This window comes from Anser cygnoides, chromosome 8 (genome assembly GCF_040182565.1).
Source record: "Anser cygnoides isolate HZ-2024a breed goose chromosome 8, Taihu_goose_T2T_genome, whole genome shotgun sequence".
NCBI lineage: Eukaryota > Metazoa > Chordata > Aves > Anseriformes > Anatidae > Anser > Anser cygnoides.
In genome coordinates this window covers 22,061,178-22,089,115 of record NC_089880.1, presented here as the reverse complement: position 1 = coordinate 22,089,115, position 27,938 = coordinate 22,061,178, and the positions used below count along the sequence as shown (strand labels likewise).

Sequence of the window (27,938 nt, the reverse complement as noted above, 5' to 3'; positions counted from 1 at the left end):
CTTAATTCTGAAAGCATTTCTACAGCACATGTGTAGGAGATTGATCCTGGCCTTGTTTTCCCAGTACAGAAGGAAAATATTTTTTTTCCCACTGAGTCTCTGATAAACCCCAGCTGTAACATTTTGCTGTGGCTGACTTTTAATATTCTCCTTTGCGAACAATGTTTTTAGTCACGTCTTACCCACCATGATCAAGTTCAAAATCCTCTTGAACCTAGTTTGCCAGCTACGTAGGCTTCATCCATCAGGCTTTGTATCATCTTTAAAATGACATCTTTCTAATGAGGGTGACACATGGGCATACTTTTAAGCATATTAATCACCACTTAGAAATCATTCTTCACCTGCATATGCTTCTTCCTCTTATTAGGACAAGGTTCTTTTTCTTCAGAAAGATTGATTCCATTTCTCTAAACCACATCTATTAAAGTAGTGACTGCTACCACTCAATTTATTCTGCAAAGTGAGGGGAAAATTATACCACATGGGAGTCTAGCGAATTATATGGGTGTGTTCTGAAAATTTAAGAGGGAACTAGTTTCTAAAATATTTGCTAATTACATTAATTACATCCTCTTTCTGTACAGGAAGTATCAAGATGATTATATTGGGGGGAGGGAGGAAGAAAGGGTGTTAAGAAAGCACATTAAAAGACCAATTCCATCATAACTTCTTCCTTTTGTTCCTGCAAAACTTACACTTCACACAGGTTAAAGCTGCAAAATGAAAGAAGTAAGACTAAGGAAGCTTTATTCCACATTCAAGGACAAGGCACTCAGCTGAAGTCTCCTAGGTCATAGGCGCTCATGGAACCATCTATTTTACCATGGAGTTAACTTGGAAGAGTCTAGCATCCCAAATATTAACACAGATTACATGTTATCCAGCCTTGGCGCCTTGATCTTCAGTGTAATAATATTAGTAGCATTTAGAAAGCACTTGTCACTTCTCTACACTTCAGGATAGAAAAGAGAAACAATAATGTAGTGGCTGTTATAACACCATATAGTTCCCATGCTCAATCAGTACCTAAAAACTTCTGAAGCATGCACAGAATTCTTCAGACAGGCAGGCATGTATCCATGTATCCATGTGCTGACAACAAAGGATGAAAAATTTACTTTTTTCCCTAATGATTAGAGAAAGGACTCCTTGTTTATTTTCTATACATCAGTATTTTCAAAAGCGATTTATTAAGAAGAATTTCACTGAAAAAAAAAAAGAACTAAAGGAGATACAGATGTTGGAAAATAGACAAAGCAAAGGTGCAATTATCTAAGTTGGTGAGGTATCTAAGGTGAGGTATGACATAAGATTGGACTTTATTGAAGATTTTGGAGTCTGAAATTGGGCAATCTTTTTGTCCTGCTGAAATGATTGTAACAGATGAGACAACACATCCAGAGACATGAGGCAGTGGCTTGAGCAAGGGCTCCAGTTCAGGTGTGCTTGACCACTAGGCAAAGGTTGCCTTCACAGGGTAACTGATTTTTAGTCAGGGACTGGACACTTCCTTGGAATAAGGGACATTATTCCCATCTTAAGTACAGGCAGCCCTTTGTATGGATATATGAAATACTGGAAAAGAGAAGGTTGATGGTGATTTTTGCAGCACAATACAATTAGAATTCTAGTAGAAATGTTTACAGAGTTACCAGCAGTTCTGAACTAGGACACATCTTTCAATACACATGAGGACACATTATCTTTCAAGTGTATACCTGCCCAATTATGAAGGCACAAAGATCAGTTTTGCATTAACACAAATATATTTATTTTTTATCTTGACTCCTTGGCAGAAAGACTTGAGAACACGCATGCTTAAACGAGAGGAAAGGACAGATTACAGGAAAGGAGGAGGGAAGGAAGGCTGATGCCTTGTGTCCTCAGCAATAAGTGCTGCACAAATGCTTCTAGTGGAAGAGTATACGATCACGGAAGTCTAATCTATGCTGTTGTATTTCTTATGTTGCCAGGAGAATATAATAACATAAGGTGTCCTTGAGCCAGGTCACTGTTGCTGTGTCTTGTGGATTCTTTCTAGATTCAGCTTAGGAAGCATTCCATCTAACAGAGGCTGAACTGCAAGGCTTTGCCCCTTCTCCCTGATTTGGTCTCGTAGGTATTGAATTTCCAGCTGCTGCATTTCTATGATTTTCTCATTTTCCTTCTGTGCATTCAACCTCAGCACAGCTGGGCTGGACAGCAGTTCACTGGAGGGAGCTAGAAGATAAAAACAGGGAACAAAGAGCAGAGAAACAAAGGTCTAGCTCACAGTTCTTTGGAATAAGCAAGGAAAGGAATAACCATCTTTCAGAACTGAAGGAGTAAAGCTAAATAGTAAGATTTTGCAGTATTCACCAGAATGTTACAATATAACAGGTGCCATCAGGCAAGACAAGCTGGTACAATACAGGGACAGTAACAGAATTGTTCACTAAGGACAAAGACGGCTTCTGGAATGAGCCCTGACAATACGGAAACACACAAGAAGCACTGTTCACCTGGGTCTTGAATTGCTTGCTTCTTCTTGGTTAACCTTAGTGTTGACTGGAGGTCATGTACCTGGGTATAGGCCACCTTCAGTTCTTGCCGCAAGTCATTAATTTCCTTAATCAGACTTACATTTTCCTGCAAAAACAATGTGGTTTATGAGGAAAAGTACAGGACTATCTCAATAGCTCAGCAATATGTATCCTCATTTCCTTTGGAAGGACACTGGACAGCATAGAATCAGAATAAGAAGCAGAACATACTACATGCTTGTGGAGCTAGAGCAGTCAGTACTTTATGCATTTCAGATAAAAGCTACAGTACATCTGATATAAAATGTGACAGTATTCTAATCACATTAGCTCAAGAAGCTAATATCTGTTTTGCTTTTCTGACTGCAGCTTCACTCTAAGACGTCATCTTCTCTGACAATTCAACAGGGAAGCTCAGGTCCTGTTCTGGGATTGATCCAATTAATTCAGAATTAATGTGAAGAAATCCCATTCCTCCCTCCAGGGTGCGTTATTTCGCTTTTCACTTGCCACCATGTGTCTGTTCACTTAAATGATCTCTATCTCCTTGCAGTTCTTCAAAGACTTTTTCATTAGTTATGACTGACATCACTTTCCAACACCCCTTCCACATTATTAAGAAATATATAAAGTGGATGGGGACTTGAGACACCTACTGTTAACATTTTGTTATGAGGAAAAGTTGGCCATGTATTTAACTTTTGTTCTTTTGTTGATCAGTTTTCAACCTGTAAAAGTTCAGCTTTAATTTTTTAACAGCATACCACGAAGAATCTTGCCGAAGGTGTTGTGAAAGTACAAATGAATGCAATATGGTTCTCTTTTACTCACTGTATTGACAGGTTCAAAGACCTCAGCATAAACAATATGGGCTAAAACTAGTGAAGGATGATAAAATTGTTGCTCATGACTCATAAATAGAAGAATCACTAGCTAAATATTTCTTTTCTAATTCAAGAGGAGTGGAATCGTACATTCGCCTCTGTTCATTTGACAGTGAAATCACATCAACAGCTAGTATGAAGAGCCTCAATGATTTCAGTTATCTGTAATGGTTTTTCAGAAGTTTTGGAAAACAGCACCATTTCAGCTCCCGGGACTTCACCATAAACAGCAATATTTGTGAAAGATAGATGGCCAAAAGGTACACTTTTAACAGCAGTCTCATGCAACAGGAAACACAGTTAAACAGCAGGTGATACGAACAAGGATTACTGACATTTCAATATCGAAAAGATATTTTCAAGTCTTGATTCTTTTTGATTAGATGATAATTTTGGTTGATAAAGAAAACTATGTTGCCATGAGAGATATATGGAAAGCATGTGATTTGGTTCCTTATGATATATTAGACATATTAGCAACACACAAGAGTCAATGCAGTAGAAACAGACAACTCAGAACTGGTTAGTAACAAAGTACCACGCTTACAGCAATTTTCTGTATACAGATGCATTCAAGGAGTTCGAGTTGGCAGCAATAACTCAAGGTGCATGTATCTGGCAAGATTTTTAATAGCTCAAACTAAGACAAGTATACCAACTATGCTATAGTTTCCCTTCAGCTGAAAGTCAGTGACGCAGAGGCAGATTGTGGAATGTGTTAAGGTTTGAAGTTGTTGGGCAGGAACAGTTGGTCTTGCACTGGTTGTGTTGGACTCTAAATGCAGCATGAGGTGGTGACCCAATACAGCCTGCTCTGAAAATATAGTATTTTGTAGACTCTGACTTGTTTAATTCAATTCTTTAAACACAGACAAAATTTAGCTGCTATATGTTTATGCCAGAGCTTGATCCTGAACAGGATAACTTTGGAGAATCAATCAGAGAAATTTTCTGGTAAACAGCTTTCAGGGTTACGTCACGCTATTTCTGTTAAGGTGCACTTTGGCATCGATACATTCATAAATTCACTCCAAGTGGCTGCATGCTGTTATCTATTGAAGATCTTACTTTTGGCCTATTAGCATAATACATAGTATCCTGTATGAGGTAATCTGGGCTATGTAGAAATGCTGTTTGGCTTGCTGGGTGCTAAAAAGGCTGCTGGCTGATGCTGATAATATTCTTCTGAAGAGGCATGCCATACAGAGAGATTAGCCTTTAATTCAGTCTTTGCATTCTGACAGTAAGCTTGCACTGCAATGAAATGATCATGCAACGGATTAAAATAAATGTTCACTGCAAAACTCATTGCCATAAGATGCTGTGGAAATGTGAAAAATATTTCAGAAAAGAGATCGATCAAATGCATAGAGGATGAGGACACCAGGAACAACTGCAGATGATGTCTGGATGCAATCTACAATCTCCTAAGTCCCTACAGTGCTGACTGTCAGAGAACAGTATGACACATAATAGAAAAGATCATCCTACACATGCTTCAGTTCAAGCAGTCTCACTTCGAGATTGTTCAGTATGTCTGTTCTTATGTATCCACGTGACCAAAGATGCCATTACAAATACAGAAGGCTGGAGGGAAAAATAACAGTCCAACAACAAGCAACTTGTCAATTGGTAAGAATAATTAAAATTATCTTGACATTTCTAATCATCTGTTGCAGCAGTCACTAATGGAATGTACCTATGAACAGTCACTCAAAGAGGAATGCACAGCTCTGAAAATGTAAGCACAACTGAGGAATTACAGAAATACAGAGCTAGAAGGCCATCAAAATGTCATTTACTTGTTCAAAGCAAGCCCTGACAGAAGTTTGTCTAAACTAGTCTTAAAAGCCTCCTGTGATGGACTGGAAGACCATGATAATTCCTCCTGGCTGTAAAGTCTCATTAATCTACTAGACTTCAGAGAACTGCTTTTTCTTTGAAGAAACTAGGCTGGTTAGAACCTTTGATATCTTCATCTTCCAGATGTTTTATTAATTCATTTTTAATCATCATTTCACGTTAGGCTTACCGGTCCAAGACATCAAGTATTATCATTATGAGCACCATCTGTCACCCTATTCCAGAAAGGAAATTCTTCAGTTTCTTTTCTGAAGCCATCTCATTTTGTATGAAAAGGAAGCATCTAATTCACAGAAGGAATAAAAAAAATTAAATCAAGGCTAAAGAAGAAGATCACTGCTGCCTGGGCCTGAAGGAGCACTATGAATACATAACAAAGGACAGATGATTTAGGAGAGGACTGAGGTCTAGAGATCCTGAGGAAGCATAATAAGCTAACAATGAAGAAAGAGCTAGTGAGGGGAAAAGGAAATGCTGACTGAGCAAAGGGAGACCAGGGTAAGAAGAGACTGTACAAGTGCTGTCCTCCCAGGATGTTGGATGTGGGCCTTTAGATCCTCTCATTCCAGATGAAAACAAATTAGGTCTTTGGCCCCAGCAGCCACAAGTTTATCCTGCCTCGTAAAGAACAAAGATTCTGAGAGGTCTCAGTACGAATAGGCTTATTTATCATTTGTTTCTGAACTTCCTTGGAAAACATGGATGTGAGCAGCAGAAAGTTCTTCTGAATTCAGACCAGTAGGCATTGGACTATGTGGCCAAAGAAAGCCAATCTTTTTTCTTCCTCCAAAATTACTTCCTAAACACCACCACACAGCAAGTGCAGCTCAGTACTCAGGTGCAAATTGACTACAATGGCAATTCTAAATACCGTTCAAAATAAAGTAAGTCCATCAATGGCTTAAAAAAAAATCCGGGCAGCAGAGATCCCTATCTCCTTTAACATTGGAAGTGGCAGACAAAGGAAAGCATCCACAAACAGCATCATTTTCTGGCTTCAGAGATCTTGCTCTTTCTGTCCAGAAAACTGTTGAGCACTAGAGCTCAATGAATATTATCCTTGAATAGAAACTCTTGAAAGCCCTAGGCATTTCTGGCAAGGAAACAAACCAAAACTGTTTCAAAGTCCTAACAAATTATAGCACTATGGTGACTGAAGTCTCTTCTGTGCAACTGCTTCATTCTTACCTCCCTTAACATAAGGAAAAAGCTTGTTACCTGCATGATGCGCATGTAAGCAGCTTGATGGACTTCCTGATCCTTCACCACCTTCTTTTTCAAAGCTGCCAAATTCCTCTCAAGATACTCTCGCTGTCTCGTGTACTCCTTCTGCAAATCTACATCTACCTCTTCAGTCTCCACCTGAGAGGGCACAAAGTTTTGCCTCAATACACTACCACGTAATTTTGCCTCAATACACTACCACATAAATTCACCTGCAAAGAGAAGGCAAACGCAACTCACCATGTGAGAAGGCAACTCACCATATCCAATTGCTGCACATACTTGGTGTAGAGCTCACGGATCCCATGCTTCAGTTTTTTGTAATCCTGAATGAAGCCCACACAATTATGAAGATCCATTTTAAATCGTTTGATCAAAGTTTCCATATTTTGTTTCTGCAAGAATAATGTAGTTAGTGTTTAATGTAGATACATTCTTATTTGGCTCATCAGAGCACTCTGTCACATGCAATCTTCCTAGAAAGTCTAGCAAAACAGGTAAAAGCTCTCATATACTTTTACTTCCCTTTATTGTTTTAAAATACTTCATTAAAAACAAAACAAAAACAAACAAACAAAAACTGATAGGGCACTGACTCAGTTAGGCTTCTGCCTCACTGCTTTGTTAAATCTGTGAGAATGTGTTGGTTGAAATTACATACAAGAAACTGGATTTTTTTAATATCAAATAGCTAACCTGGTTTCAGATTTGGAAGTTTTCTGTCATTGTTCCCACTTAACCAGAGAATCTCCTGTTCCCTGGTCCTTGTACACAGTATTCCTGAAGGACCTCTTTGCTCAGATTAATGCTTCTGCAGTGTTTCATCCCCCCTGTTTCATTATGCAGGACCTGTGGACTGCTACCTCATACCTTCTGCCTCTCTCTGTGCATGTTGTGATCAGTTGCCTTTAGTTTCTGCTGCAGTTGTGTGATGTTCAGTTTCAAATGTGTGCTCTCCTTCTGGAATCGTTCCAGTTCCCCCTCCATCTGAAAGGAAGCGGGGGGGTAATCAAGATTAAGAGAAGACATTATAAAAAAAATAACACATAACAGGAAAACCAGAGACGAGAAACACAGACTTGAGGGAGTAGATCCCCCTTCAGGTTGAATTACATACAACATGAACCAAGACAATTTTGGAACAACACTGCCCTCTGCCAGAGTACAGAGAAAACACTCAAAAAATGCCTATTCAATCCCATTTTGAGTTATAAGTATTTAAGTGATGCGATGCCTCTTCATTTCCTTGACCTGGACTGGAGCTGTACTGTTCCACCTGAATAAAAATGGGTGAGGTATAAATTAATAGTCAATACTGGAAAAAGCAAGTGCAACGATAAGAACCAACTGATACTGAAAAGAAACAAATCCATGAAAAGCTGTGATGACATGTAGAATACGGGGGAAAAAAGCCCTAATGCTTCAGCATTTACTGACATGAGATGGTGACCAGAGAAGAGGCTAGGGCTTTCATCATGATAGTCTGACATGCATATAAAATGTTCGCTAGTTATTTAAAAGGCTTTCATTCTGAATAAACAGACTTATGAAAACTAACAGATCACTGATTAGCTATTGAGAGATCACAGTAAGATCCTATCATGAGTAAGTTGCCTCAAAAATTTTTCTGCAAGCTAATTATGAACACATGGAAAGTTTCCATGGATTAGCTGATGAACCTAATTCCTAAATTGGGTTATATTTGCACAAATCTGTAACTTTGTAAGAGAAGTTCACTCTCTCTTCCTCCAGATCAATAAATGCAGTGTCTTGCAAACTCTACAGGGTGCATGCAGGACAACTACATAAGGATGAGATCTATTTTTAAGCAAAAAGTATATTACTCAGAGTCTAGAATAAAATACTGAAAGAGGAGCTTAAATAGCTGTATTGATCATTGGTACCATGTAACACAAAAAATAAATAGCAGGTATTGTGGGTAAATATTTTTATTAGCTGTAAACATACTGAATCAATGCTGTGTATCCTTGAAAGAAGTTAAGGAACAAACAGGTGAACCTCCACGGGACTTGCCTGGTCATCTCTGTATTCAGCCAAAGGGTTTAGAAGCAGAGGCCAAATGACAGTGTTACTCACCTCATGGATCTGCTCATTCATCGTTTTGGTATCATTTTCACGTGATCCTATTTGCTTCTTAAACTGCTCTATTCTGTGGTCCAGTACAAACTTGAACTTTTCCAGTTCCTGATTTTTCTTTTTCAGATCATATATATGCTTCTCCTGGGAGAAATATGTACAGAGTTATGAATCAGCCACAGCACTCTCAAACAGATCCCTAGAACGATATACAAACATGGCAGAGGCCAAAACAGCAGTCATAGATCTAATGGAAAACTAGGCTTCATACACCTCACACAGATTGGGTGGGTAGGAAGGGGGCAAATAATGCAGAGATAATGTATAATCCTAAAAATCCCAGAATGGGGAATGAGAAACTCAACACTTGAGCTCCCAAAAGCTCAGAATGTCAGTAAAACACTGAGGTCCCAAACTAAAGACTGCAAATTCTTCAAATTAAAGTTGAGCTTCCAGTCACGTGATATTAACGCAATACAATACTGTCAAAATAAATACTTGTATTAAATTAAGGGAGGGTGACTGATATCAGCCAATTGTCCAGTTTCTTACCTTGTCCTGGATAGTGTTAGCTCTCTCTTCAATTTCTGTCTTCAGCGCCACAATGTCCTTTTCCAGTGACTTAATTACATCTTGCAGCTTCTGCTGTTCCAGTTTCATTTCCTCGATGTCACTGTTTCGTTCCTTGAGCTCTTTCTGTAGGCTGCTCAACTGGAGAGGCAAACAGGTAAGAGCTTAACAGTCTCCAGAAGCTGTGCACCACTTAACTACCATACTTTCTAAGTTACTTTGAAGACAGTGTAGGATAAAGTTTATCAAATTAAGACATTACAGGATTTAGATATCACTTCAGGAAGGGCATTTAATGTGCTGGTGTCTAAAAGACATCAGAACAGAAAGCAATACCATGATGAAAGACTGCGGGAAGGTAGAGAACCTCTATGCCTCCAAAATAGATACTGAAGAAACTTGAAAGAAAAAATGTCCATCCAACATCCTCAGGCAAATATAATGCCCAGCTAGTAACAGAGCTAAAAGGTTTTATGCCTCCTTAAAAACTCAAGGAGTAAGAACAATAAAAAATGATGATGTGTACAAAACACAAAGTGTATTGCATTAAATGAAGCAGTAGAAGTATTTTTCTAACATAGTAGCACATCGGGTCTTGGAAAAATGAAAAGGTTCATTTCTTTCCCATTATAGGAGGAACAATATTATTATTTATGATTTCAAACTACATAAGATACAAAAAGTGTACTAAAAATAACACACACACTGCTCTATCATCTGTCTATAACCATATCAACAATACAATCGGCACACATCTTCTTCTGCACAAATATCCTGAAATATTCAAACTGATATAAAAAGGGACAACTATTCTCATATGAAATGCCAAATATTTACAGACTAAATATTATTAGGCCTTAACATGTCATTAATCATATTCAATTCTTGGCTATAGGTCTCCATGTTACAGGTGTGATCCTATCACAGAATAAGAGATACCCTTTTATTCATGACTCCTATTTCTCCCTTCAGTTGCAGATTTGATTCTTTTTCTTCTACAAGTCGCCTCTCATACTTGATTTTGATATCTAGAATTTCTCGGTCTTCATCTTCTTCAATCTGTTTCCTAATTTCTTCATGTGCTTGAAGCTGCTGCCTTATATCCTCCTCTGCCTGCAGTTAGGAGAAGTAAATATTAGAGAACACAAAAGTAAGAGATCAACAAAGAGGGTAATTCTTTATCTGCAACTGTCTTTCTCCTGGGAGGGCCCACCCGGCCCACCCTAGTAGCGGACTCTTCAACAACAATATCGTTTAAGCTAACAAGTTCTGAAGGGATTAAAGTCACTTAAAAAACTTAGAAACAAAAAATTCTTAACTTAAAGCATCCAGGTCTTAAGAAGACTACAATATTAGAAAAAAAAAAATATCTGAAAATCTAGCTCAAATCAGCAAAATTGTCCAGGCAGAAGCAAATGCAAACATGAGAAACACTTCAGAAAATCTTTTTAAGTTGCTGTTTCTGATGCATTAATAACCAACAAACATTAATAACATTAACAACCAATAAACACTCAGTTTTCCATCGGTCTCTGTATCACTCTCTTCTCATGTTCTTTCCTCTCATTCTTTCCCTATTGGTGTTGCAACATAGGGCTGCAATCAGTGATGTTGATGGAATTTGTTGGCATTAGATGTATCAGCATTGGTTATCTGGCTACCCTATCTGGCCAAGTCTTTGACCTCAACGTGCAGGAATTTCTTAAGTACTCAGGGTATTCCCCAAATTATGCAGACAGGAAGCCCAGGGACTTAGTGTCGGTGGTGATTTCAACAAATGGGAGCTGATCTGTCACAGAATTCACCATTTTAGATATGCTATCTCTTCATTAGAACAAGGTGATTGAATCTTTCTCCAACTGCAGTTAAGTGTATCATCTAACACACATTAATAAACAGGAATTCTTAGATATAGGAGAAAGAGAGGCAAATAGAATGCCCAAGGATATCCTCCTTAGCAGGTTACTTGCTGAATGTATGAAGCCCAGAAAAGCTGGTAACTCAGCTGGGGTTTTCCTCATTACTATTCTACCTGCCGACATATTTCCCCAAGGTTACAGGCAGATTAGGATTTGAATGAAGGGAGCCAACTTTCCCTCCTCTAGGGAACATTTCATCACAGTTGGAAATAAACATAGTCAATAATTCAAACTGTCAATCAAGTTTCCTACCTCTTCCAACAGAACAGATTTCTCATTAAGTTTTTCCTCATAATATACTGTTAGCTCCTCCACAGTCCTGCTTTTGCTTTCCTCCAAATTGTGCAGTTGTTTCTCATATTCCTCCTGCATCCTCTGGGATTTCACTTGCAGCTCCTGGTATTTCTCATTTTCCATTAAGAGTTTCTTATTACTGTCAGATTCTAGTAACAGGAAACATATGGAACTGATAAAACTAATAGTAAAGAGGTGTATCCTATCCTTTTGCAGTTATCAATGTCTTATTTTCTACTGTCTTTTTGGCAGCTGGTTGCAATAAGTTATACTAGAAGCACCTCATCACTTTCTTCATCAGATATACAGGGGTTTTAGGCTCTACGGCCATACAAAATTCTACATCAGAAAACCATCTCTTGGGTTTCCTGCTCTTCCTTTTACTTATCACTTCGCTAATAATGCCTGTTCCAAAGCTGTCATTCACCCTTCTCAGTTTTGTTTCTGAATATTCCATTGTATCCCTGCTCACTGCAACAGAAAATAAAAAGTTCTGTTCCAGCTTGAACAAGTCCAAAACCTGCACCAAAATCTCCTAGTTTGCCATAACAATAAATGAATAATAGCCACTCTAAGCATTCTCTTGAGAATGTCAACAATGACAGAACTGTAAAACTACAACTGCTACGGAGGATGAGTCTTATGGGTGGACTTGATTTTTGGTACTAATTTGCAGTATTTCTGCTTTATCTTGATTAAGAATCTGGGATTCAGGTATTTCCATGTTATGCACCTTGTACATTAATTAGCCTGCTTGCTGAACTGTACGATATCACTATTATTGTACAGTGAGCTATAGTATAAATAAGGAAATTATTAATCTCAGGAACAGAACATAAAAGATACAGTGCCCACATGCACATTCTCTTGCTTGTGCATGCTGTTAAGACAAACTTTTGGTTTGTGATAACTGTATGACATACATGCATTTTTTCCTTGTGCTTTGCACTCTAGTAATCTCTTCCCATCATGTTACTTGCTAGGAATCTAATGCAATTGCTTCACATTCTAGTTATAAACATTTGTTGCAGTCTAACCTAGGTCTTGCATCTCCTTGGCCTGTTTATTCATCAGCTCAGACAGTTGAGACTGGTGTTGCAGCTCCTGTTTTTCTTTTTCTGCCTGCAAAATCTGGTAAAGAATAAGAAAAATAAATTTTCATTAAAAAATAGGCAAAGCAGTGTCCTAATTCTTTGAGTTCTTTCCCATGATGGGGAACACATACACAACAGATTTATGTTTGAAATCTCTCACCAAAAAAGCAGATACCATGCATTACAAAAACAAGTTTTCCCAGAGATTAATTCACTACAACAAATTACAAAACTAAGGAAGCTAAAGAAAAGTAGCAAATGGACTTCATATAATACAAGGCACTGTATAACCCTAATTTAACAAGAAAAGTTTGTCAGCCACAAAAACCTCCACTTCTTTGTGTGCCTGTTTGAGGAGAATTTGCAGTTCTGCAAATTGCTGTCAAGATAAGAAAATTCAAGCTGCTTCCTTTCTCACTTGGAGGAACGTTGAGATCCTAAAACACTGACATTCAAACTGAGGCTTGAACACCATTTTCTTGGAATGTCCTACTACCACTACAAACGATTTAATCTAAAAAAGCACTAAGAATTGGAAAAAGAAGATGAGTGAGAAGTTTCACAGAAAATTTGGAGAGAACTGCCATGGGTACAACTTTCTGACCTTCTTCTCATAACTACTGTACGTGTCTTGCATAAACAGAAATACTCTCTTTGCCTACTGGCCACAAAAACTAGAAAGGCTAGCCCCAAACCTGCCTAAATCTGTCATTCTGTTTAATCTTAACACATACTGATACTCATACAGCAAGTACAACTTCCCTGCCTAGAACTTTTATTCACTTTCAAAGGCATTTGCTTGCAAGCTTATAATAAGAAGTTTCAGTGTAGCTGAGATTAATAAAACTCTAGAGCCAAGCACTACCTACGAAAAGACCTGAAGAACAGCAGAATAAAACTGGCACAGGTAAAACACAGGTAGAGGAAACTGTAAGAAGTTAAAAGGTTTTCTTCTGAAAGGTCAAGCTGTACAAAAATGAGAGAAAACAGAAAGGTTAAAACTCTGGTTACTTAAATAAAATAAGTAAATAAATAAAAACCCCACATGAAAACCACCAAAACCCACCAGAAACACCAAAGAGCCTGAGTATCAACCTGAAAACATTAAAACGAGTAATTAAATTTCTCAAAAAAAATCAGAAGTAGAAACCTGTCAGACTATTTGCAGAACCAAAAGACAAGAAAGATATAAAAAGGAGCACTTGAAAATGAAAAGACCATAAAATAATAGAACTAATTAGTAACTTAGCAAGCTTTCACTCTGGAATCCTTTTTTACGTGGAGTCAAAATACTGTTTGAAATGGCCATGTAAAACTCAACATAAGTGCTGACAAATCACCAGGACAGGATATTATTCACTGAAAATATTGAAAAGAACATAAGGATGACAGAATTGAATCGTGATATATGGTGGACAATCTCTCACTTCAAGCCATATGACTGACAGTGAAATTGCTATTACATCACTTGCATTCTAACTTTAGAAAGGCTCCAGAAATATAGCAAAATCATACAAATGCAATAAATCATAAAGCTGGTGTGTGCACCAGACAGATGGATGGAGTAGAATTGGTGGACGCAGATAAATAAGACACTGGGAATAATTATTACAGCTTTTGCGTTTCAGGAAATTCCTCCTTCATGACCATAGGGAAATCAGTAAGTACATGAACAGGAGAAATCCAGGGAATATATCTTACTCCTGTTTTCCAAAAGCATACAAGACACATCACTGAGTATTTTTAAAAATGCTAAGCAGCCAAGGCATAAAGAAGAAGGCATTAAGAAGAACAATTGTTGGATCCTGCAGCAGGTGCAACTTGCACTTGATGGAGGTTTTAAAGCACGGTCCCATTTCTACTCAAGGGTGATATAGCTTACTGATCCCTGGTCTTAGGCAGCACTTACTGCAGAAACTGCTGAAACTGTTTTCTCCCAGGCTACCTAGGAGATCTCTTGCTTCCCCTCAGTACCTATGAGATACATTCATGCTTTACAAATATCAAAAACATCTTTATTGGAAAGGAATATTTCACTTTTCAGATGCCTTATGGCATTCATACATATTTAATGCAAGTTTGAATTTAACTCAAAAAGGGAAAGGGAAAGATTTCTTGGTATTTGGCACTGAAGTATAAATCCTACCTGGTGTTTGGTTTTAAGGGAGCCTATTTCCTGAGTGAAAATGTCTTTTAATTCCTTTATTTTTTCATTATAGTTCATGTCCTTGAGATGTAACTGGTAATCATTTTCTGTCTGTAGCTCTTTCACACGAATCTGCAGGTCTAGCATTGCTTGACTCTGTTAGGATATGGATGAGAAAATATTTATTTTAATAGATTATTTGCCACTAGCAACAACTTATTAAGGATGTTTTATCTATATGCACATATTTATGAAAAAGACAGCCTTTGCAGAGAATTTTTAGCAAGACAGACCAAGAAGTTCCAGAAGTAAAATTCCTTTCTTATTTTACAAGATGGTTTATAAAATGCAGTTCCTGACTTTTTCACCACATTAAAACTACTCACAAGTGATTGGGGGAAGTATTAGAGAAAAGCCTAAGCTTTATCCACATTTGCTGCAAATACAACACTGTTTGCATATTAACAAGCAGCTGCAGCTACTTGCTGTAGCCTCTTCTTATGAAGAAAGTCATGAAAACCCCCTTAGACAAATAGGCACAGCTAGTAAGAAACATCTTGAAAATGTAATTCATAAGCTGTAGACCAGGAATCCTATGGTTCATATAGACAGGTTGCTCCTCCTACCTTCTCTTCTATATCTGATCTCATGATCAGCACTTCCTCAGCATATTCAACTTCCTTTTCCCGTTTCAGTATCCCACCTTCCTTGTCATACACCTTCCAGATCAATATGGAGCCATCCTCTGAGGCAGTCAGCAGAAATTGGTCATCGTTTGTTACAGACATCTTAGAAGAAAGAGAAAGTAAAATAGTCGAGACTTTTATTTCTAAAGACAGGACTTCTGTGAATGCTCTGATCTCCATTCCCCACATGCAGGCTCAGACTTAGTTTTAATGTATTATGCTATGAAATGGGAAGGAGAATCAATGCTAAATGAGACATGCAACTGGCACAGTAGGGAAAAGAACGTATTCCATGTTACCTTTGTAACAGCACCTGCATGGGCTTGATACTCATTGAAATCCTTGCGCAAAGGCAAGGGGTACTTCATAGCTCGAATTGTCCCCAGAGATGTACCAACAAATACCATGTTCCCAGAACGAGAAACAGCTACTGCAGTATAGTCAACATCAAAAGCAGGCACTTCATGCTGGATCTAAAAAAGAAAAACAAAAACCAAACCAAACAAAACCAAAACAAAACACATAGAAAAACACCACGTTACATTAAGTTCCCCCAGATTATTTGATTACTTATTACATGAGCAATTGTCATATCACTGCCTGCAGCAAATAAAGCAGTTTAAAGAATCTACATGCCTATAGAAAAAAAAAAACAAAAACACAAACAAACAAACATTAACAATAATTAGTATTAAGCTTTATGCACATGTGCACTTAAAATTTTAAGCCAAGTTCCATAAATCAATCTCTTCTGAAAAATGTAATGCTTACCGTGTACAATTTAATATTGTTCTGGATTAAAAATATATACATGCATGTAGCCTACAGAGGTAGATCGAATACCCTGATATTTCAGCAAAACAGTCAATACCATATTGCAAAGTTAGTATGTTAGTGGGATTAGAAGATTTCTAGGTAAATCCAAGTACGGTTATAAAGATATAAAACTACAACAGAATCTCAAGTTTCATGCTAAAGGACATAAGAACACAAGAGAAGTGTCAATAAATACTGCAGCTATCAAAAAAATCTCTAATTTCTACTTACCAAACAGATAAGAAAACCTAAGCACTAACACCCTCCCCAGAGAACTTAGCTAATACCCAGAGCACTTGTTAGCTCACCAAAGACTCTGAAATTTCTTTGAGGGTTTGGTCTGATCCAACAGCAAAGATGATTTTGGCATCAGAAGACAGAGCAATGCTGCTGTAGATGCAGGACTTGAGCACACACTCCGTCTCCCTTTTACCTGTCAATAAATTCCACTCATACACAGCACCATGTGTGTCACAGGAGACAAATTTTGCATCATCTGCACTCCATTTTACTGCACGTATCTGGCAAAAGCAAAACACACCAATGACCCCAATATGCAAATTATATAGTAGAGAGTCATTTTACTGGTAAAACCATGACAACTTTGGAACCATATTTCTAAATTTTACTTAAGTAGCTTAGGTATATTTCAGATAATTCCATTTCAGCATTCAAGAATAATCAATACAAATTACCTAATGGCCACGCTGACAGAAAAAGCTCATTTCAGTAATAAGCAGTATATTTTATTTTTATGATTTACTGTTGGGATATTTCTCCTAGTTCAGCTATCTGCAAATCATTCTCATTTAACATAAGGACTGACTCTCTAGATGTATGTAGTGAACACATACACTAAGTAGCGAAATTGACTTTTGTACTCCTTGTTCTAATTTTTGTGTCAAAGGTTATACTTCACCTTTTCAAAATGCATCTTATGAACTAGTCCATGCTTTAATGAGTTGTACTGTTCAGGATTTGTTTACTAACCTTCCCACTGTGTCCTTTTAGATTATTAGTATTCTCAAAGGTGGTGCTGGAATAAATTTGAATCACATTTCCATTAACTGCAGCAAAAAGATGGCCTCCATTACTGAATGAGCACTACAAAAAGAATATAGCCAACCGTTACTGTAGATGCAGTGGATATGAAAATTCATGCATTGAATTCCAATGACATCATGTAACATCTGAATGCTACGTAAGGAGCATAATCAGCCTCTTATCACTTTCTTAGTTGGTGCTTTCCCCTGCAAAATCCAATCCTCTAACATTTCTGAACAAGCGACCCCTTCAATGGCTCCCAGGCCCACAGTTATGCACAGGTCTCCGGGCTCCTTTTCCAGTAGTCAGAAACCTTTTCTCTCTGCTTTGATATCCTAACTCCTACAAGGATCTAACAGACAGTCATCTAAACCGTCATTTTTTTCACCCCTCTGCTCCCTGTAACTCCCGAGTTTCATTCTTGCATCACTCCTTACCTCTTCACACTTTCTCACAGCAAACTCCTTGAAAACATGCATGTCCTCATATAGTAGACTTAGAAATCGTAGTTTGTCAGAAAACCCAACCAAACAGAAAAGGCCAGTGGGGTGAAGTGATACTGTGTGCGCCTCCTCCCGAAATTCCTTATACAGCTCCAAAGTGCTGAAAGACAAAACCACTGTGCAGTATGGAACAGTACAAACTCCCTATGCACACCTGACAAGATAACATCTGGCCCAGCAGACGCAACTGCAGGTACAACCTGACTTTGCCTTATCCTTGAGGAAATCTGTAAGTATTTGGTTAAGTGATGATCACACAGATATTACAGGAACAAGGGCATATGTGAACTTTCTGGTTCACAGAAAAGGTGGGGAAAGTGCAGGAGCAAATCCTTTTTTACGGTAATACAACAAAGAAGGTAGGTGAAGCTCTGTTTGAAAACCTACACAAATGTATCCTCTAAGATTTGTTTTCCTTCCCCTCACCCCCACTGAACCTTAAAAGTTGGACTCATTTTGCTTCAGAACTACAGCCATCAAGCAGGAGATGGGACAACAGTATCTTAAGGTTATTGTCTGTAGTCTTAAGGACAACTGATCTCAAGCTGAATGAAACGTTCCTCAAGATTCTTTTTCCAAAACACATGAGAAGTTAAACACAAATTTGGCTTAATAGAAAAGGCTATGGATTCTATCGACACTGTTTTTATAGGCACTGCATACATATACTGACCAAATCATGTCAGTAAGACCATTTGTATCCCACACCACACAAGAATTTTAGTGGAACACTGTCATTCATATGAGCTTGTGCTGTCGCCCGCTCAATACAATATACAAAAAAGCAGGAGATAGTAACAAACAAAAGCAACTCTTTACTTTGTCCTGTAATTCCAGATGCGAACAGATCTGTCCAAGGAACAAGTAGCAACAATGGGTCTCCGAATACAGATGTCCAGACCCGTGATCGAAGCAGAATGTAATGGGAAATGCAGATATGCAAAATGACTTGATTTCTCCTGAGAACAAATGAGAACATTCAACAAAATATCAAGTATTTCACTGCAGGCAGTAAGTCAGGTAAGAAATCTATCATAGCTCTTTGTGTACAGCAGATTTGAGGAAGCCACTCAACCCTGTCACTGCACCAGTCTGAACATAGCCCTAGAAACACAGAAGTGTTAGGATCAGTTTCAACTTTATAATTAATAATCAAGAGAAGTGATGCAGGGAAGATGCAGGCACCATAGTCCTCATACACTATAGAGAGCACAACATAACTGTAGGTACCGAGAGAAATACAAGTTAAATAAATAGAACTGGACCTCCAAGAACTCAGTTAAGATGTTATGGTCAGACACATATTTAGAAGTATTCAAGTGCTGAATGATAAGCCAATTAACCAGGATGTTAGCTATTACATGCTGGAAATGAAGCACCAATAACATTTTAGGCTACATGTAGAAAAAGGTCCCATAACTACAAAACCCTTTTGTGTAAATATTTTTTTGTATTACTGTACACAGGCTAGGTATTTAACCCCATACAAGTTGAAATGCTGCTGAAATACAGCCCTTAGAGAAGCGCGCAGAGCACTTCATATCATGAGGTTTAAGGGTTCAGACTCTAGCTAACAGATTTCATGAGAACACATCACGGAAAGTGACACTGAATAGCCTGTGCCATTACAATACACGCCTTACTGGGCATGCTGGTTGTGGAATGTGGAAAGGTTGCACTCACCTTCAGAAGATCTGTGGAGGGCATAGTAAACATGTAAAGCTGATTTTTATTTGTATTAACAACCATTGTTTCCTCAGAGGGGCTGAAACATATACATGTAATATCCTGGCCGCGTGACTGCTTTGGCTCAGTGGTGAACAGGTCCTGAGGAAGCTGCACAAGAAAAGTATCCCATGGGATATTCCAGGTCTCCACATTCCAGTAGTAGGCATATGTGCACACATACATACATGCTTTTGCTGTAATGCTACCCTAATAAGTACATACATACTTACATACAATGTAAGAGTAAGAGTTCTCTCAGTAAGAGAACTTGGATAGTAAATAGAATACAAGTTCTGCCAGGCAGGGAACAGCGTTCAAGATAACATAACCGTACCTACAACAATGAAGCTGAAAAAAGCATCAGAGGACATTTCAGCAGGAATCTTAAAGGCTTGATCAGATCACCAGAGTTAAATGTTCTTATCCTGGGACCACAGGAAGTCAGTGCATACTGCTCCTTATAGACCAGTTAGAAATCTTACTAGATTACTTAAAAGTGCATTGTCTCATTAAATCTATACTGAATATCTGAAGGGAAAAGAGCTTTGCCTTGGGGAAAAAAGCAGACTAATTTTTCAGAACTGATGTAGACTATTTCTTAGCTCCCAAGTCTCCATAAATACAAGTTTCTTAAAGGTTTCCTGAAGTTTAGCAACCTCAAAGCATACTTAACATGTAGAACATGCAGAGCTGCCTTGCAAAAGGCTGTCACTGACCTTCAGCATGACCTCTGGCAAATCCCTGCCTTTCTACATCACCAGGACACTTAGCCAATGCTTATAATGTGTTTTAAAGATGCATTTAAAATTATTAATAACTGACTCAGAAAAAACCCTCCCACCTGCCAAAGCAGGTCTCTGCTGCATAATTGCTTAGAAAAGCTTTTATCTCCCTACCCAGATTTCTTGACTCTCCTTGTAGACTTCCTTTTCCTCAGTTTTCTCAAACAGAAGAACAACTCCTGGGCTACATGAACATGCAAAGCCTTTAGAATAGGCTGCAACTGCAGATATTTGAGGCACAAAATCCTGTTGTGAACCATTATCTTCAGAAGCCAGTTCACAAGAGACTTCAGAATATCTGCAAGCAGTAAATGCATAAAGACTTAAGTATAGAAAGGACAAAACAAGAATGTTTATCATCAGCAACAAAAATATAACACATTCATAAACAGGACAAGAAGGAAGTGAATGGCCTGCAACTAGTCTTCATGCGCAAGTATGAACCTACCAATAATTTTGCAAAGATTTACCTCTCATATTCTTTTGTTGTTGTACCACCTTCTTTTTTGGGTGGTTTTCTGTACTCTACACTTGTCTGCCAGCACAGCTCTCCATTTTTAAACAACATAAGTTTGCCTGTGTCAGTGCCACATATAACTTCTTCCTCAGAGAGCCAGGCATGGCACAAGTAGTTTTGTGGCTTTCCCTTTTGTAAATTCGTCTGCTTCAAAGTTCCCTCACTGTATTTAAAAAGTTTAAAAAAGCCATTTCCAGTGATACAAACACGTGCATTGTCTTGAGGACTAAAGCTCACCTATGGAACAAAGGAGAGAGAAATTACTTCACATAACTGTGTTCACTTTCAGAACTTAAAAAAAAAAAAAGCAAGTTCTAGAAAGGTTCTAGATACAGGAGATAAAATGAGGGGAAAAGGTTTACAGAAGCATATAGGAATACAGAAGAGAGTAAAAAAATCATAACTGTATATTGCAGTTTTCCCCCTTTCAGAACTGTGTATATCAATTTTACGCCATGTTACGGATTCTATGGTTCTATTAAGCTAAGAAGCCATCTGAATCACAATGTAATACGGAAGTTGTCTCTTCCCTTCAGAATCACACAACAAAGGCAAAAATACATCTTTACTACAGATTAGCAAGTTTTTCAGATAGCCAGCTACCTGAAAAGTGAGACCATCCATCCTTAAAGGTGAGGAAGAACTTTTGCATTTCAGGAGAGGCAAACCTTACTCATGCATTTTAATTTGTAGAATTAGGTATGTATTGGTGAAAACAGTGGAGTAACCACCTCAATACCCAAGAAGGACAGCAGGGGTAGTTAGACCTGTTTTTCATGCTTAATGGGACCTTAGACAGCAGTTATCTTCCAATCCTCTCTTCAGGAGCTGATGCCAGTCACCCCACCTTTGCTTGCAGCTGCACCCCAGAAAAAAAACGCAGCTAGGGTCCAATCAACGCGCATAATGAAAGCCTCTTACCTTCCTGCAAGAAAGATACTGAAATAGGTCAACCTAAGCAGGATGCAAGAACTGTTTGAGTGGCATCATCCTGCTCCCAGCCACTCTTTCTGAGATACTCCTCTGATCTGGACATAGAATAGACCGCAGGAAGAAAAAGGTGCCCAACCACACCGAGAGCTTCCAAGATGTGTGTTAAGCCCACTTAGCGCAGCCAGTATATTTCATGAGTGTTTCTGCGGGGACACAACGGACACGTTGCATGTGCACTGGCCAACTGTGCTGGCCACACGCCACAGGTCTCCTGTGATATAAGGACATGAGAACGTCCATAAGAAATCAAAGAAAAATCTCATTTAGCTCTGTCCTGTTGCTGAGAGGGGCCAATATGAGATACCAAGAAAGGTTACAGAAATTGTGTAGAGTTTGCAGAGCCCTCCCCTCTCTCTCTTGCCCTGACCAGATGCCACATGGCCACAGGAAGACATCCCCTGCACATCCTTCGGGCTGGGATCTTTCCGGGCACTGTCATTCCCACGCATCACGGTGCAATGTTTAAGGACCACACTCTCTCAGCTGACTCGTTGCCTGTAAGATAACTCCCTCGGCACCTCGCTTTCACAGCGCCGACCCCCTCACGAATCACACAACCACGGTGCGATTGCGGGTGGCGATCCGGCCCGAGCGCGGTGCCGTTACCTGGCAGCCGCCGCCCGGGGCCTGGAGGCGTGCCGCCGCCACCAGCCGCCGCTTGTCCCACAGCCAGTATGCCAGCACCACCTCGGGGGGGCCGGTGGCGGCCGCCAGGTGCCGGCAGTCGGGGGAGAAGGCGAGGGACACGGCCGCCTCCCGCGCCGGGAGCTCGGCGGCCGCCAGCGCCCTCCTCCTCCGCGGCGGCTGCCCCGCCGCCAGCTCGTACACCGTCAGCGCCGGCTCCTCCGCCGCCGTCTCGGAGACGGCCAGGAACCGCCGGTCGGGGCTGACGGCCAGCGCCTGCACGCCCCGGCTCTTCTCGCGGCCTGCGGGGAGGAGAGCGATCAGCGCGGCGGGGGAGCGCACCGCGACCGGGGACGGGGCCGGGGACCGGGGCCGGGGCCACCTGGGAGGAAGGCCTGCCGCCCGTGCTCGGTGTGCAGCCGGGCGCAGCCCGCCCCGGCGGCGTGCAGCACCTCCCGCTCCCCCACGAAGCAGACGCCGCCGCCGACCCGCGGCCGGCAGCCGAAGACGGCGGCGGGCTCCGCCACCACGGCCGCCATGGCGCCGTCGTCCCGGCAACCGCGGCCCCGGCGGAAGGGGCGGTGGCGAGCGCGTGCCCGGAGGCGGCGGCGAGAAGATGGCGCCGCTGGGAGGCCTGTCTGAGGAGTCCGCGGACTCCGGCTCGGAGGATTCCTCCCTCTCGGACTCGGAGGTGAGCCCGGTGCCGGCCCCGCGGGGCGGCCTGGCCCCGGCCCTGCTCCTGACCCTGCTCCTGTTCTCTCCGCAGCTCCAGGAGGCCTTCGCCAAGGGCGCGCTGAAGCCGGGGCTCAACGTGGTGCTGGAGGGGCGGCCGAAGCAGCCCAACGATGTGGTGAGCGTGCTAGCCGAAAAGTCGGTCAGAGAAACTCTCTCAGGCTCGATCTGGGGTTTTAGAAAGCTGGCGTTCTTTAATTACGGTGCCAGACACCCAGGGGATCTCTCACCCATGTGTGAGTGCCGAATTGTCCAGGCTACGGGGGTTATTTACAATCAAAATCGATTTAAAAAAGAAAGATAACATATCCACACTATTTCCCGGAACTCGTTAAAGTATCTAAATATCCCTGACGCATGATCATTTGTTTCTGCTGGTGGTGGTCTTTGGGGATCTTCTGGTGTTTGTTGATAGTTAACTCAGGCACGCATGCCGAGGTAAGTCACTTACATGTCCAAGCACGTGTCCGTGCCATGAGTTCCTCACCTCATCTTTTCAGACACATCTTCCAAGCCTGGGTCCTCCTTTACGCTTAAAAAATTTCTAAACTTCTATTTGACTAAGTATAGTAAAGGTTTGACTTACCTGTTCATAAGACATTCATTTCAGATTTGGACAAATTTTAAGACATTCATTTCAGATTTGGCCCTGTAGTTCTAACAGGGAGAGAACCATACATCCTTCTGACTTGGTATCAAGTGGGGTGCCGGGTGGGCAGCTCCCAGGGGGGCTGGGGTCATGCTGGAGCCAGAGCCTGCTGGGGTGGGGTGGGAGCAGGGGAAGGAGGCGTGGGGTGGCTTGGGGAGGTCAACTTGGGCACAGGAAGAACTCCGGCGCCTGGAGGTGGCGCAGAGTGCTTCAGAGAACCACTCAGGCACCAGTTTCCATCCCTGGGTGCTTCGATACTTGGCAGAGCTGAGGTTGAGCTGATCCGCTGTGTTTGGTCCTGCTCCAGCAGGGAGATGAATGCTTTCCAGAGTTCCCTTCCAGCTTGCATTGCTCTGGTACTTTTGGGAATAATCAAACTGCTGTTGAGGAGCAGTCCATTTTGTGACCTGGATATTCATCTGCGGTGAGCTTGAATAGTGGTTTTTGTGTGTTGTTGCTCAGAGCTGTGCTTCCTTTTCACAGGAAGGTTTGAAGCAGTGCCTGGCTGAATTCAGACAGCAGCTAGCTTGGGTGGAAAGGCTGGATGTGACTTTGGGTCAGCTTACAAACGTTGTGGAATCTGTCTCACAGAATACTACTGACAAAGATGCTGTGGACCCTGAGAATGATTTCCAGAGAGAGATGAGCTTGTAAGTATAAAAAAGAGAGATTTCTTGTAGGGTCAGCATGCTTATACGTGATAGACACTTTATACAGTGTATAAAACCGTGGCTGGAAACTAGATAAATGTGCGGAAGTTGTCAGCATTAATATTGTACCAGAACCTAAATCGCTTTTAGTAGCACTGAATGCTGTAGGGTATGAATGTTGATATAATTCTAGATTAATTTTTATTAGATCCCAGTATCAGCTAGCTTATGCGATGAGAGCTTAGATCAGCGCTGCGCGATGCTTGGTACCCTCTGACAGAGCTGCTGTTGTGCTGTCTCCCTAGCTACCGCCAGGCTCAGGCAGCGGTCCTGGAAGCCCTCCCTAGGTTGCGGAAGCTCAAAGTTCCTACTAGAAGGCCAGATGATTACTTTGCAGAGATGGCCAAATCAGACCAACAGATGCAGAAGGTATGTGCAGTGAAAAATAGCTTTCTTTCCTGTGCTGTGTGTTGGTTTTAGCCTACTTTATGTATTAACTGTGTGGTTTGTCAATAGTTACCTTTACCTCTTTGACAAAGATCTGTGACAGTGTTCAAGTCCGATTTTTTTTTTTATGGTAGGAAATGTCTTCCTGCTTAGATATTTCTGTGCAATGTAGGGGTTTCCATAACAGGGTGGAATGTACAGTAGAAGAGTGTGATTTATATTCTGTCCTGAATGTAATTAGTATTAAAAATGGAGATTTCTTCTCCATATATGTAACAGCGGTCGTAAAGTTGGCTGTGTTTATGCTCTCTGTCCTAAAACTCGCAGTGAACAGGGGCATTAACGTGATCCTTTTTCCCCATTTAAGTATCACCCTTCATTTATACTCAGCATATTTGGTCTCTCTGATTTTAAACTGTGTGGTATTGAATTAAACTATCATGGATAGTAAGTCAGATTTGTGCGGGAGATAAGAGTTTCACAAAGTTGCTTCTCGATTGTGGTCTTTGTTCAAAATGGAGCCGTAATTCTTGGAAGAATCTACATCGTGTAAGTGAGACATGAGCTGGAGTTCGTGTGTGTTTTGGTCATTGTTCTGATGCTGATAGGACCTTCTTAGAGAAGATAATCGTTAATAGTTTGTGCTGAGGTTTAACTCAACTCTACACATTACGGTTCCTTTCTTTTGCTGGCTTCTGCTTGAAGAACAGAGGCTTTTATCTCCTACTGCAGTCATAGCCTCAGAATATCTGCGTTGGAATCTTTGTAATCCCTTGTAACAGAAATTCCTTACAGAAATGTTTGTGCACAAGGAATGAATAGAAAATCAGTTTTCTATCGCATGAAAGGATTTTTGACTCTATAGAAGAGCTTTATTATTTTTTTAAAAATGACAAGAAAGAAACTATCAAGTCTTCTACATGTACCCGAGTATATTGACAGTGTGTGACAAGATACTCTTGTTTAGCTGTTCCAGTAGAGCCCCTTTGTATAAGGCTTTGTTTTGTCTGTATGAATTTTGTCTTTTGAATAAGATTTTGGCTACAGATTAGTTCAGGATTTTTTGTAGTAACTCCTAGCCTTGAACTGAAAGTAAGTTATGCCTTATAATCAGTGCATATACCAAAGAAAATAATATTGTATCAAAGAGGTAGCCAGCAAGTAATTTTGGAGATAAATTACATATTATCTGATTGAGAGGTATTTTCTTTTGGCATTCACTGCTGTTGTTCACATGATTATTGATTACAGGACTGCACAGCATTACTTTTGCATTACTGATCAATTTTGATTGTTTATTTTCCCCCAGATTCGTCAGAAGCTTAAGAGTAAACAGGAAGCGATGGAGAAGTCTGAAAAAGCAAAACAGCTCCGTGCAATGAGAAAATATGGAAAGAAGGTGAGGAGGAGCTACAAAAGAGACATATCTATGACAAGAATGTGGAGCCTGAGCGAGGAGCTTAGGAATTGAGATCCCAGGAGGCAGGCTAAAATATATGGAATCTGTCTAGTCTTTTGTATAGATACTTTGACAGGAGACAAAGCAAAACATGGGATACATTTAAAAAAAAAAAAGCGTGGGTCACTAGAAGAAACAATACTAACATTCTGCCTTCTAACATTCTCAGGTACAAATAGAAATTCTCCAGAGGAGGCAAAAGGAGAAGAAAAATATGTTGAACGCAGTCAAGAAATACCAGAAAGGTACAGCTAACTTGTCTAAGGGAGTAAATGTGTAATGGAAATAGTGTAAATGCGTGAAGAATGTACGGTACCATGATGTGTGGTGTCAGTCTGTACTGCTGGACGGTTAGCGTGAAAGGCTGCTGCTGTACGGAATCATATGCATGTGGCAGTGAAAATCCTTCCAAGTAGCTGGTCTTCAGTGAGGGTGACTTGTCAATATTGCTTAGACTGAAAACTCTCATCTTCCGTGGTGGTAGCTGAGCATTTGCCTTTGCTCTTGCAGGTCTCTCTGACAAGCTGGATTTTCTAGATGAAGAGCAGACTTCGTCTCAGGGAAATAAAAAAGGCAGTGCAAATCAACGGACGAAGAAAGGGTGAGATTAAGAAAGAAAGATATTTAAAGGCAGAATCTCTGTTTTTTTTCCAGTTTTGTAAAACAAGAAAGATGTTTGAATTAATATTGGTGAAAAATAAGTCCCAAGTGTTTTTCTGTCCTTAGAGATAACTGTGGCCCAATAGAGCAGAGGCTGGAAGGTGCTAATTTCTGCCTCTTCAATAAGAGAGGAAAGGTTTACAATGGCTGATGGGAGTCCATCAGCAGATACATGTACTTCCTTCTTAGGAACTTCCTAAGGCAAGGTTTCTAAGCAGTGGTGTTGCTGGGTTGTTTTTCAGACCAAATGCCAAAAGACGATACAAAAATCAGAAGTTTGGTTTTGGTGGGAAGAAAAAAGGCTCAAAGTGGAACACAAAGGACAGCTTTGACGATGTATCTGGCTTCAAGTCAAATGTCGCTCACAATAAAGGCCCAGGAAAAGGAGGAAAAAAAGCCCTCAATGTAAGTACAATGTTGTGTGCAGGTGATCCTTTTTTGTTAGGAAGCCAGCCCTTGCCTCGGAGGAAGACCTGAGTAGATGATCGGCGCCTCCAGCATCTGGAAGTAACAACTCAGTTGCAGACAGGGGGCTGAGGGTGGTGGTTTGGTGTCTGAGCAGGGAAATAAGTGGGGGAATTAGCATGTATTGTTTGTTGCTACCTCTGTCCCCAAACCTTCTTCTCCAGAGGTACTGCCACATAATCTCTTTTTAGTATCTTCCCTACGCTATAGAGCTAGAATGAAGTTAGGACATCAAAATAAAAATCTGAATTCATGCTCTTTTTGCAGAAGAGACCTGGCAAGAGAACACGGCAGAAAATGAAGAGCCGAGCACGCTAAGAGGATTGTGTTCCCCAGTGGGGCTCTTTTGTCTCTGTGTGTTGGAAGGTTTCTGCTGTCTCCAGGCAGCTAACCGTGGAGCAAGCAGGATGCTTCCAAATGGCAAGAAAAAAGTCAAAGGAAATTAGTGCCTTATCACTAATTTTATACTGTCTGTTCTGCTGAATGATTGCTTGCTATTTAAACCTTTGGTGTGTGAACGTATTAAATAGTTTACACAGAACTCAACTCCTATGTCTAATTCATATT

The 27,938-nt window shown here is 40.4% G+C and overlaps 2 protein-coding genes across 6 annotated transcripts; one reads left to right on the top strand and one right to left on the bottom strand.

Moving 5' to 3' along the window:
* Positions 1 to 1,020: 1,020 nt before the first annotated feature.
* Positions 1,021 to 22,920, bottom strand: CFAP57 (cilia and flagella associated protein 57). Of its 5 annotated transcripts, XM_048059033.2 has the most exons (22): positions 22,692 to 22,877; positions 22,292 to 22,611; positions 20,646 to 20,929; positions 20,290 to 20,473; positions 19,349 to 19,501; positions 18,485 to 18,624; positions 17,600 to 17,765; positions 17,109 to 17,222; positions 16,427 to 16,639; positions 15,602 to 15,775; positions 15,243 to 15,404; positions 14,617 to 14,772; positions 12,414 to 12,507; positions 11,335 to 11,525; positions 10,103 to 10,276; positions 9,146 to 9,304; positions 8,594 to 8,737; positions 7,367 to 7,483; positions 6,757 to 6,891; positions 6,491 to 6,634; positions 2,505 to 2,631; positions 1,021 to 2,223 (listed from the first exon to the last, which is right to left on the bottom strand). In XM_048059033.2, the coding sequence occupies exons 1-22, from the start codon at positions 22,846 to 22,848 to the stop codon at positions 2,012 to 2,014; spliced, it is 3,720 nt and encodes a 1,239-aa protein (XP_047914990.2). In that variant the 5' UTR covers positions 22,849 to 22,877; the 3' UTR covers positions 1,021 to 2,011. The 5 variants fall into 5 exon arrangements, with proteins under 5 accessions (XP_047914990.2, XP_066857744.1, XP_066857745.1 ...); XM_067001643.1 differs by lacking the exon at positions 22,692 to 22,877 and having other exon boundaries at positions 1,027 to 2,223; positions 21,483 to 22,419; XM_067001644.1 differs by lacking the exon at positions 22,692 to 22,877 and having other exon boundaries at positions 1,027 to 2,223; positions 21,614 to 22,419.
* Positions 22,868 to 27,917, top strand: EBNA1BP2 (EBNA1 binding protein 2). Its single transcript, XM_013177882.3, has 9 exons — positions 22,868 to 23,000; positions 23,076 to 23,159; positions 24,174 to 24,340; positions 24,646 to 24,769; positions 26,097 to 26,186; positions 26,416 to 26,491; positions 26,757 to 26,847; positions 27,149 to 27,311; positions 27,639 to 27,917. Exons 1-9 carry the CDS (start codon positions 22,926 to 22,928, stop codon positions 27,687 to 27,689), a joined length of 921 nt encoding a protein of 306 aa, XP_013033336.1. The 5' UTR covers positions 22,868 to 22,925; the 3' UTR covers positions 27,690 to 27,917.
* Positions 27,918 to 27,938: the final 21 nt, after the last annotated feature.